Raw genomic sequence first — 12,712 nt, 5'->3', positions numbered from 1 at the left:
AGACGCACTGGGAAGCGTTGTTCACGGCATTGGACTGCAGCGAAAAATGATTCCCCCATCATTAATGGAACAGGCCCACGTCATGCTTGGCTGATTAGTTTTGATTTACATTTCGCAAGTCTAGTGCCATTCGCAGCAAAAGTCCGTTTTCTAGTGTTGTTGTCAAATACATTTCAAACCAGGCTGGTTTTTGATTTACGTTTTGGAATAGAATTTGGAGAGGGCATTTGATCAAGTCAGACCTACGTTTTGAATTTGAATTACATTTTAAAGAAATTAGAACTACATTTTGAAAAATTAGAACTTCATTTTGGGAAACCAGATCTACATTTTGGAAAATTTACGCCTACGTTTTGATAAATTTAGACATTGAATTTTGCAATTACATTTTGATTTTAACATGGACTTTTGCTGCGTATGGCACCCCATACATTCCCGGCAAAATTTCAGTTTTTAAGAAAAATCTAATTTTTGTATAATGTTATAAAGATTTATAAATATAATACGGAATTGCTAGTTTAACTAAATTTAGACATTCCTAAGAATGAAAAAAATGTAAAATAAGAATGAAATTTGAATTTTTGTGTTCCACACAAAAAATAAATGCGGATGAATTTTTCATTTTGATTTTGCGATAGGTCGTGGGAAGAAATATCGTAGACGCCGAAAACATTAGCCTATCCAGCGCTGCTAGGCTAGGCCTAGCCTTACCTCGATTTAGGTTGTTATCACACATAAAAACGGCCGACATGATATTTTCCGTTGCTAGTATTGACACTTGTGAAATATAATATTTCATAGGAATTATTTCAAATTTGTTAAAAAACTGATGCTGACTGAGATTTTGACAAACATATCTCAGCCTTAATCGAACGACCGCATTGTGCGAGATACGAAGTACAAAAACTAATCTCATTAGAGAGGGCGCACTTTATTGACTGTATAAAAGTATACATAAAAGCGAGAGTATTCCAGTGGATGCGATCTACAACCCCCGAATTTGCCTAGTAACGATGAATTCGTCCAGAAAATGGTAATATTTTACGAGAAATAGTCTTTATTTCTCTTTTTTTTTATTCTTTTGCGTAAACTAAAATTCATGCCAATATTTTTCCATGATTTGTAATAATTGGAGTAATGCAAATGAATATTTTATAAAAAAAAAGTCAGTTTTTAGTGAAATTTTGCCGGGAATGGGGCTTTAAACCATGATTGCGGATATGAGCTACCACCCATATACAATAGCCTGCTACGTCATCACACGTCATCAATACTGACGTGTCAGTTAACTGCCAGATTCAAACGGCTGACGAAGATGACGAGATGTCATCGAAAGCTCCCAGAAACTAAACTACAACTCTGAAATGTAACTTACACTCTTTTTCTTAATAATATGATCACAATAATAATAATGATATTAATAATGACAATATATTGATAATCATATAATAAATGATAAAATATAATAATAATAATAATGCTTATAATAATAATAATAATAATAATAATAATAATGCTTATAATAAGATTCAAGATTCAAGATTTATTTTCGTCATACATAGTACATATATACGAGATTTGTTTCTTTGACTTGATAACAAACAGTGGAAATCGAATACTATAACACTACAACAATTAACAGATAAATTAAATATGAATATAAAAATATAAAAATATATTACACAAGGAATTAACAAGGTTGAACTATATCGTGAGGTCAGGAGAGGAATATGGTATGGAATGTAATACAGTAGATAGGCTTGATGATGAGATTATCTAAAGTGTTCGTTAAAGACTCTTATTGCACACGTTGGTACGTTTTAAAGTTGGAATTATTCTGCCAGATTTACTAATTGTTATGAACTTATTAGTAAATCTGGCAGAATAATTCCAATAATAATAATGATGTTGATGATGATCAAGACGATGCCGCGCGATACCGATAACGACGGTTACAGTGACAACCACAACGATAACTACAATGGTAATAAATGGTAATGATATTATAATTATAGCGATAACCATACAAATTTGAAAAATTGTTTAGTTGAAGTCATAACAGAATAACTTGATAGCATTATTACCCTGGTTTTGTTCTTCTCTGTCTACGTCGGATTAGCAAGTAACTTAGTAAAATCATAGCTATTGTGGCCACGACACTCGACGTTATCACACTAGCAACAATCGACAAGTTAGGACCCGCGTTCATTTCCGATACAGTTTCCTTTGGTTGAGTGGCGGTGGGCAAAATTTTTGTAGTTGCTTGCTCAGCACATATTCCAGTATGTCTGCCTATAACATGATTCAGAAAAAAAACATTATGTCAGTTTTATTGTTTCTTTTAACCTAAAATAATTGTTATTACAATAAATAAATAAATAACATATATCACGTACGTGTAACATCTCAATAAATACTGGTACTATTGAAGCGCAAAAAATAAGCAGTGCAGTTTTATCTAATCTATTATCTACATATGAATCATGTAGGCTATTATTTTTTCCTTCATTGAAAGAAAACGAAAGACAAACAAGAGACAAATACCAGATGCAAGCAAATTGGAAAATTTAAATTAAACTAAATCATTTTCAGTTTATTCGCTCTTAATTTCATAGATGAAACCTGCAGGGTTTTACATGTTCCTGAACAAACAACGGACATTGGAACAACCTTCCCCTCCCCACCCTTCTCCTTTTAAGGATTAGCAAATATAGGGCCTAAATAAAATGTTATGTTGGCGTAACCCGACCGGCCCTAGACATTTTTATTTAAATTTCACGATACAAGTTTACGTGTGCAAAGTGGGCGTGGTCGTGCCGTGCGTCACTCAAAATGATTCAAGATAGTCCAAGGGCGAAAAATATGACAATTATAAGCTTTGAAGGCTTATTTAATTGATTTTATAAAAAATAAAAAAATAAAAAATACAAAGTGGGCATGGTCGTGCTGTCCGTCACTCAAAATGATTCAAGATAGTCCAAGAGCGAAAAATATGACAATTATAAGCTTTGAAGGCTTATTTAATTGATTTTATTTAAAAAAAATAAAATAAAGCAAAAAGCAAAAACCTGCCCTATTTTTTTGGGCCCGTTACGCCAACATAACATTGTTTAAGGCATAGGTTATATTCTGTAATAATGTTGACAATATTTGAGTATGTATCATAACAGAAAATCATTATTTTTAATTCAGAGGTATGCCAACTGACCCCTATCCTCAACTCAGGGGTGGCGCCAGCGGGGAAGCGGGGCGTCGCCCCCACCCCCCGTCGGGGCAAATCCTGGCACCACCCATGCCTTAATTCTCGCCAAGTAGTAACCTATGCTGCTCTCCTAAACCATAGCTTATCGCAATCGATATTTCTAATGTCTACACTATTCTGGTTAATAACGCAAACCCTCCCCGTGTTGACGATACCCGGGCAACAATTCTAAAATTTGTAAAACACATTACTAGATATCAGTCCTAGCATAAATAATTATAACATACTAAGTTATATACACGTTGTTTCAACCCTCTCAACTTTTTCCACCCCTCCCAACACCACACCCGTGACTAATTACGGTACTTACACGTGGACTCGCAAACGATAGTGTCTACCATACAAGTTGTGGTGCATTCATTATTTGTAATGTCTACACTATCGAAAAACAAGATTCTGTCCTTTACTGTAATTGTTGCACATCCCGTACTAATTTCATCATGTGGCGGGTTTTGGACATGAACAGTGAATGTACTGCCTTGCGATGATCTAAGGATACGTAGCACGTTATTTTTCAAAATCTCGTACTCGTCGATGCTGTTGATTACGGTGATGTTGCCGCCTACTTGCTCGCATTCACGCTGAGCATCAATACATGATCGGCCTTTTTTGTCCACTCTTATAAATTTGTAGCAATTTGGTGATGTAACCCTATACACATTGCTTCCTGTAAACACTAAGTTTAAAACGAGAATCATTATAGACTTACTCTCGTTAATTTATATAATGCATTATGGACGCATATTGCAATTTTGGTCATATACGCTTACATGTATCATAATTAATATTATCGTCTTTTCTAATTCTTTAAAACTAGCAACAACAACAAAAACATAAATGTAGGATCAAATTCCATTGATCCCAACACAATATCATACTTTAATTTAATAAGAGGAATAAAATGTGTAGGTTTAGTGATGTATAGAGGCTTATATCATTATTCTGTAATAAGATAACAGTGAGGATTATTATTTGCCATAGTCCTATGTATTTTGAGACACTGTAAATGTCAATTGTGTGAATGGATGCAAAATGTCGATCAAAATAGAGGCCTCTTACATGCATGGGAGTGTGATGGGTGCTTGCGTCTCGAGCTCCATTCATCATTTTTAAAGTTTATTTATAGATAGCTAAATAATAACGTGTCATTTACTGTACATTGTATGCAATATTTAGCGATAGAGTGAGTGAAAATGAGATTCTTCATCTCAAATCAACTGTATTGTTTTAGCCAGAACATATTGACGTTAGTATTTCTGTCTTTTAAATGAGTTTACAAAAATAATGAAATATACAAACTTCATGATTTCGAAATCATACCCGCGAGTTTAATGTCTCCGTTTGGTTCTTTGAATTTCCAACCATCACTTGAGGGGTATATAAGGTAGCACGCCGAACCTGAACAAGTAAATCCACTAAAAATAGCCAAACACATTTTAGTATATTCTTATAAAATGATCGAGCTTTGTAGTTTTTAGAGTGATGTGAGTCGTTCATAATTAACATCATCTGAGGCAGAACCAGAGAGGAGTAGGCCACTGTCCCGTTCGTTTTGAAAAAAGTTAATTTCGTGTCCCAAACGACGCCGCCATCCCCACTAACTCTTAGTTTAATGTAGCAGGACTCCATTTTTTCTGTCAAACTTACATAATTATCATCATTATTACAACAATGCACCATGTTTATAGCAAACGTCTGCCCATTCTCATCGTATTAAATTTGTGTATTTTTGTTTTGTATTTTTGTGGAATGAAGTTTACGTTAATGACAAAACAAATAATTGGTTCTAATTTGTTTTTATACCAGCTATTATCTCCGACAGGAGATATAAGTTTTCAGTTATGTAAGTTTGTTACAAAATGCGCGTTGAATATTTCTTCAGTGTTTTATTAAGGTTGATATACATATTTTATATACATACAAAAGTGAAACGATGTATTTGCTATATTTTTAATTATTTCTGTACATACGTTGGACCAACTGCAACGGATTATTGCATTATTATTATTGCATTCACACCTGGGCTGTATCTATATTGCCTTGGCTTGGCATAGTGTTCATTGTCGGTGTTGTTGCAGTCAAACATGAGTCTGGCCTAGCCTGTTTAAGCTGGTCGAACCTTTCCTCGTACCCTAGCTGCACTGATGGGCCTACAGCAAACTATACTAACATAGGCCTATACAATTAAAAGACCGCATGCAACGTTGAAGAGCGCATTTTCAGTTATTTTTTGACCACTAGCAATTATCCAAAGATAATCGTCTTCAGTATTTTTTCCTTTATAGAGCATATACTTCTCTTCCTTTTTTGGACTACATCCCAAGAGCACGAATGCCTTTTCATAAGGTGAATTTGTCACAATCAGGTGGTGCATGCATCTTAATGACGTAATGGTTGGGAACTGCTTCATAAGTCCGATCACTGGATCTTTCATATTGATCTCTTTTATTTATTTATTTATTCTTTATACTGGTGAAACATGTTCAGTAGGATATCTACTGTTCTCTCACAGGGCCCTGTACAAGACAACAATGACATTCACATTCATAAAAACGAGCAACATACATAAACCAGAAAAAATACATTAAAAACTCTATCATAACATTTTTAAAATTGTTAAAATTATAAAAGATCAATACGGACATTTTATTAGGTTAAGAAAAATAGAGCAGCAAAAATGGCTAGTTATTATTTTTATTATTATAATAATAATTATAATATTATTATTATTATTATTATTATTATTATTATTATTATTATTATTATTATTATTATACTATTATTATCATCATTATCATTACGGTATAATTACTAATATTAGAATTAAACTTTTCGCTGCCCCTGTAGGCAAACCTCCTCCCAGATTCAGTCCAAAATTTGGGCATTGACAAATGTCCCGAAGAGCTGACCCTAGTCCGATGGTTATGAAGCCTGCCTACAGGGCTAAGATATTATCAAAACTATGGTGGAACTCTGCCACTCAGACATTTTCGTACCATGGACAATTCATGCTGATCTGTTCTATCCTGCAGTAAAGACCAGCTGAGTTACTGGTGTAGAGAAAATATATTTGTTCGGACTTTTGCCCTAAGAACAGCTCGAGGAAGAAGAAAAATAGCCATTTGGAAATATTTTTACTTAAAACTTATATACTTAAAGTAAACAACCTATAAATTAATCAACTAACACAGCCTAAATAAGATCGCACTTATTGAATCCATTGTTCCACAGCAAGCCAGTGGCGTATCTAGGGGGTACGCCAGGTTGGGGCGGAGAGAGGGGCACGCTGCTCCAAAAATTACTCGCACCAGTCGCCCCATAAAAATCACTTGCAAGTAGTTAAAAATCACCTAAAATCCCCTTATTTTGCGAGTATTTGCCTCTGAACTTATCATCGAGCACCGCCCTCTCCACCCACTTCACCTTCGCTCCCCCTCCCACATCAGCACCCCATTTCAAGACTTCTAGATACGCCACTGTAGCAAGCTATACCACACCTGTCATCGATGAGCAGAATATTCCGCTGATTCATCCAATTATCTGCAGATAAATATTTGGTTCTGTCCTTTTGTTCGCATTTGGCATACATGCATCAATTTCACTGTAATCCTCGCTAAACTGAAACTCACTTCCTTTTTCTCTTTCTCGACTCTCAAGAGCGCGAATACTGGAGAATAATGGAGAATTCTGACGACCGACTATGACATGTGCGAATCCTTTTCGGTTTCCAGTTCGTTTGCTTCTATCAACGTCTGGTAAGGAAAGATAAAACATAGAGTAGAATCTCAAAATTAACAAGTAACTCCCAAGTCTGAGGAGTAGGATATTAGGATTAGTTTTGGGTGCATCACACCAAGAATAACCCGCCATTTTTTTAGGAAAAGAAAGTGCTTCTATAAAGTCAAAATTGTACGTATTTGTATTATATATCATTATTATATCAACTACCGGTAAGATTTTTAAACTATAAGATTGCAATTTCCGGACCACCTACAGGTCCATACTCTCAACATAAAACCGAAAAATAAAAAAGTGGGGAGGAGAAAAAATTGAGATAGAGGAAAGAGGAAAGAAAGTAAGTGCACCCATGAGTTCAGTGGCGTATCGAGCAGTGGGCGAAAGGAGAGCTTCATTCTTTTACCACTTTCCTATTGATTGACGACGAACACAACACTATTATATCCCTGACGCCGATTTTTTCCTATTTCTCCTCTTAAATGCTTGAAAATTTCTTCTCAAATTGGTGGTTTTTTTTCTATTTCTCCTCTTACAGTATGTTTAAACTATGACGATAACAATCAACGATAAAAAGCTAAAAAGCAAATTGTTCATATAGAAATTAAAAGAGATACGAATACGTTTTCACACTAGCACGATTCGATAACGATTTATCATGTATACAATAACAAAATATTTTCATAAAGCAAATCAAATGACGTCATAATCATTGATAAATCGTTTTTACTACTACAATTTTATCGTTTTCCCATGATTATGACGTCATTTGGTTTGATTAGTGAAAATATTTTTTCATCGTTCACACATTTTAAGCTGGTTCCATCAGTTGAGACCACCACCGGCTGTCTGACATAAATTGTGTCTTCCAATTTTGTTCAATGTCAGCCCGCCCCACCCATTCTCCTTTATAGGCCTACACGTCCTGCTATTATTAGCATTGGTTTTTAACATCAACTGCGATAGGCCTTGTTTCGTAACAATGTGGGAATGCAGTAGCATGCGTAAAGGTGAGGGTAAAAAAGGCTTGCATCCCAGATTCTCCTACCATACCAATATATTTTTCCGAGCACAAATAAATCCACTAATGCACAAGTAGTTAAAAACAATGCCAGCGCCAGAAATTCCCCGACGAGGAGTCCGATGCCTCCGCAAAGGCCCTACATTTACCTCAGCCCCACCATAGTTGGGGCTGAAGTGCGAACATTTTAAAAATAGACACCTCTGGATTACCGGAAATGGCACTTTCAAAGTGTAAAAAATACGATTGGTTAGACATCGCATCATATCAAAATAAAATATCAGCGCTCTCCCCACGTAACCCTTTATCCCATCAGCCTCCCCTTCCCATGTCTCTACGCCACTCTAGATAAAGTGACCTACACTCAGAAAAAGCTATAGACCCTGAACTATGCCAGAGTAGGTGATCGTGTTTCTAACAGAAAAACCTTTTCTGTATTTTAATGTAAAATGGCCGAAAAATGATACATTTTAGCAATGTTGCGCGGGCCGGATCCAAATATTTGGCGGGCCGGAGTTGGCCCGCTGGTCGGGGTTGAATACTGGGGGTATAACCTTCTTTTATTCTTTTTACTTTCTATATGAACAATTGCTTTTTAGTTTTTATCGTTTATCGTTATCGTCATAGTGTAAACATGGCCTTTATTAGACCTAAACCTGCAATAATATAATGCATGCGAACCAAGTGGTTGATCCGGACACTACATCTCTCACAAAATCTTCTTTTCGGACTGTAGGTCAGGTTCAGGTTTAGAGCTTTGTGACTCCCAGTATAAAAATAGACTATAGGTCCTGGATTAAACCTTCGCGACGCCCGTGATGGGAGGGGTGTCTACGGGAGGGGAAGCATCGGGAAAAATAATAATTCTGCCGTGGAACACTGCTCTGAAAAAGCATTTTTACCGTCTGAGAGTACGGTACCATTTGCGAGCGTCTAGAAATGCCTATTCTTAAAATTTGCTCACCTCAGCCCCAATTGTAGTAGGACTAAGGACTCCATATTGGCAATGTGCCCACGCGTCAGAAAATGTCTGGATCCGCCCTGCACAGCCATGGAGGGCCTGAGGTCATGTGGATTCTCACGCACCCCTACCGCCAAATCCTGCATCCGCCCCAGGCTAGTGCCCGAAACTTGTTTCTTTTTTTTCAATGACGCTAAAATTATATTCATATAGACCAATGTTTCTGTATATTCTGGAGGTAATGTCACATCATTCATCCTAACTAGATATTATTTTTACAAAAAAAAAAGTTGATCTTATAATATTATATTATTTATAGACTATCAATATAGCATCTTACATCTCATTTTTTAGTTGGTAAAGCAACAAAACTGTAAAAGAGATTCTTTAAATCCTGTACTCAAAACTCTTTTTTCAGCTTAGTCCTACCTGAATTCTGGTATAGCACTTCAACTGCGGTATCGTGGTACACCATCTCAACTGCAGTATCATCGTATGCATTGTTATCTTCTACATCCTGGTATACAACTTTGTCAGCTGTAGTTTTCTGGTGTTGGACAACAGCGTTATGTGTAGCGTACTCGTGTGTACCTTCAGCTACATAGTCCTGATATTCAACTTTATCTACCGCTTTGCCATTTCTGCAAAAAAATAAGTACCAATTCTTTAAAGCTTGACCAGCAAAAAGTAACCCAGAGTGGTCTCCAATTTATAACTACGTGTTGTTTATAATAACATCTGTGTGGTGTAAATTGTTTTGAAATTACTATATTATCCCTGTTTCTAGTTAGGTTTTATGAGGATGTATTCAATTATTTTTATATTTATTACAGTAAATCCTATAGAATATACTATAATATAATAATTTCGTTTACAAAACACGGTCCCTCTACATCAAATTACAAAATTACACAAATATTTTACAAGGTGTGATAAAAAATAAGTACCGTAGTTATTATTAGATCCTGGTATACTATATTAAATAAACCAATAAGTTTATGAAAAACGAATATTGCTAATTTTATATAAATAATATCAATAAAAATAATAATAATAATAATAATAATAATAATAATAATAATAATAATAATAATAATAATAATAATAATAATATAATATAAATGACAATATATAGTGTAGATAATAATACTATAAATAATAAAATATTTATAATATTAATATTTATAATGATGACGATGCCTTGCGATACCGATAACGACACTGACAGTGACAATGACAACTGTAATTACAATGGTAATGGCAATTATGTTCATAATCATAATTATAATTATAACAATATTCATAGAAATAACCAAATCATAATCATTTAGTTGACGTCATAACAGAATAACTTAATATCATTATTACCCTGGTTTTTTTGTTCTTTGTCTGCGTCGGATAAAGAAGAAACTTAGTAAAATCATTGCGATTGTGACCACGACACTTGACATTACAACAGCAACAATCCGCAAGCTAGGACCCACTTTCATTTCTGATAGGGTTTCCTTTGATGAATGTGTAAATTCAGTTGGAGTGTATCCTGATATTGTCTTGTCTGTAACAAAAAATTGAGTGACAGGCCTAGACCAAATATGACTTGTCTGATGTACCGGTGTTGTTGGTTGTAGCTTTGGACAAATTCCCGTATGCACGTCTATGTAATAATTAAGAAAAATAAAAACATTATTTTGTCAGTTTTGTTTAATTTGTTGTTTCTTTTAACCTAAAATAAGTTCTACAGTATTACAATAAATATAAAAAATACATAACACAAATCACTTAAGTGTACATATCAGATTATACTGGCACTAATAAAGTGCATAAAAATAAGCTGTGCTGTTTTATGTTGTCTATTACTTAGTGTATCATTCAGGCTATTATTTGTTTTTCTTCATTACAAAAAAAGTGAAAACAATTTTAAGAACAGATGCCAACATACATACGTGTTTCAACCTGTCTCTTAAAAAATTTACCCACCCAATCCCACACTACACCTGTGACTGACTAACTACTTAGTGTGGTTAGAGTTCCTAAGAAAAAATTAATGCCTCGTCCTGTATGGTACCAAAATCTTATAATGTACCCCGTGTGTGATGATTTGTATACACGGATAGGCCCTAATTGTAAAAAATACTGTACAAAAGGTCAATGAATCCTAGGATAAATAAACATATTATGACAGAATAATTTAAAATTGTTTCAACACATCCTATCTTCCACATACCAGCGTCTAACAACTTACCCGTAGACTCGCAAACGAAAGTGTCTACCATACGAGTTGTGGCACATTTGGTATTTGTAATGCTTACTTCATTAATAAACAAATTTCCATCCTTTACTATAATTGTTGCACATCCCTTACTTATGATATTAAAAGACGGGTTTTGGATATGAACACTGAATATACTATCTTGCCCGGGACGTAGGATATGTAACACGCTTTCTGTCAACTGCTCGTACTCGTCGATGCTGTTTATTTCGGCGATGTTGCCGCCTAGTTGTTCGCATTCACGTTGAGCATCAATACATGATCGGTCATTTTTGTTTACTCTTATATATTTGTAGCAGTTTGGTGATGTATATACATTATCACCTGTAAACATCAAGAAAAACAAGAATCATTACATCATATATGCCTAGTAGGCCTACATTCGTCATTAATTGACACTAATAGGCCTAATTCATTGTATCTACATGAAAATAAACATTCTTTTTTTTTAGGATTCTATCGGGGTGGCGAAACCTCCACCCCCACCCCATCCCCCGTCTGGGAGAAAATAAAATTATACATGTATTTTGTACATATTAGCAATCTCTAAAATCGAATAAATAAACATTGAAACGTCAACTTTTTTGGGGCTTCTACGCTCGACCACGCCCATTTTCCTCTTGTTGGGGACCTCGGACCTCCCGTCTGGCAAAGCCTGGCGCGCCACCCCTGGGTTCTATAGAAGTAGTAAAAGGGTCGAATTTTTCGTAAATAGGCCTATAGCTTATTCCGTTGTACCGATAACATTTTAAATAGTTACGGTTTTTAAAGAAAAGATAAGTATATTTAAGAAAAGAAAAATATATTTTCAATGATTCTAAAAAATGGAAAACCAACTTTATTTTCTAAGCTCATAATAATTTACAGAGCAGTTTGACGTTTATTTCCATAGATTGCTTGCAAACAACTATCATAACTTCTAATTCATACCCGCATTATTAATGTTTCCGTTTGTATCCTTGTATTTCCAACCACCACGTGTGGGGTATATTAAGTAACACGGCGAACCTGAACAAGTAAATCCACTAAAATGAAACAGAAAGTATTTTAGCATATAGCCCTGTAAAGTCCAACGAATACTGTAAGTGCTGTAAAAACCATAGATGAAAATAACTTACGGACACTGTGCTCCAACCATTGCCAATTTCCATGCGAGGACCAAGATACATTTTATCCATTGCCGCATACTGCATTACCATGAGGCATGAAGGAAGTTTTATCATAAGTGAAGTACAAAGATAGGTCTTTGTTTATTAGGCTACATGTGAAGCCAAAATGTAGTATACACAATTTAATCTTGTCATTTGTACTAAGGCTTACTAATAAGTTCATATAAGCTTCCGCAAACAGATCGTTTTTAGTTTCAGTTTCAGTTTTATTGTTTCACACAATGAACATAATAAATGAACAAGATATTTAAAGATTAACATAATATTATAATAATTCAATGGTTCATTCATTAAC

General features: G+C 34.9%; 1 protein-coding gene across 1 annotated transcript; it reads right to left on the bottom strand.

Annotated features, from left to right (window-relative positions):
* Nucleotides 1–6,790: 6,790 nt before the first annotated feature.
* On the bottom strand, nucleotides 6,791–12,480 carry LOC117107335. Its single transcript, XM_033248987.1, has 5 exons — nucleotides 12,179–12,480; nucleotides 11,222–11,572; nucleotides 10,348–10,633; nucleotides 9,409–9,620; nucleotides 6,791–7,014 (listed from the first exon to the last, which is right to left on the bottom strand). Exons 1-5 carry the CDS (start codon nucleotides 12,300–12,302, stop codon nucleotides 6,791–6,793), a joined length of 1,197 nt encoding a protein of 398 aa, XP_033104878.1. The 5' UTR covers nucleotides 12,303–12,480.
* Nucleotides 12,481–12,712: the final 232 nt, after the last annotated feature.

Source organism: Anneissia japonica, unplaced genomic scaffold (genome assembly GCF_011630105.1).
Source record: "Anneissia japonica isolate Jap-2015-1 unplaced genomic scaffold, ASM1163010v1 scaffold10331_len28855_cov121, whole genome shotgun sequence".
Classification (NCBI taxonomy): Eukaryota; Metazoa; Echinodermata; class Crinoidea; order Comatulida; family Comatulidae; genus Anneissia; species Anneissia japonica.
Note: the sequence above shows the minus strand (reverse complement) of the source record. Positions and strands in the feature narration are given on the sequence as shown.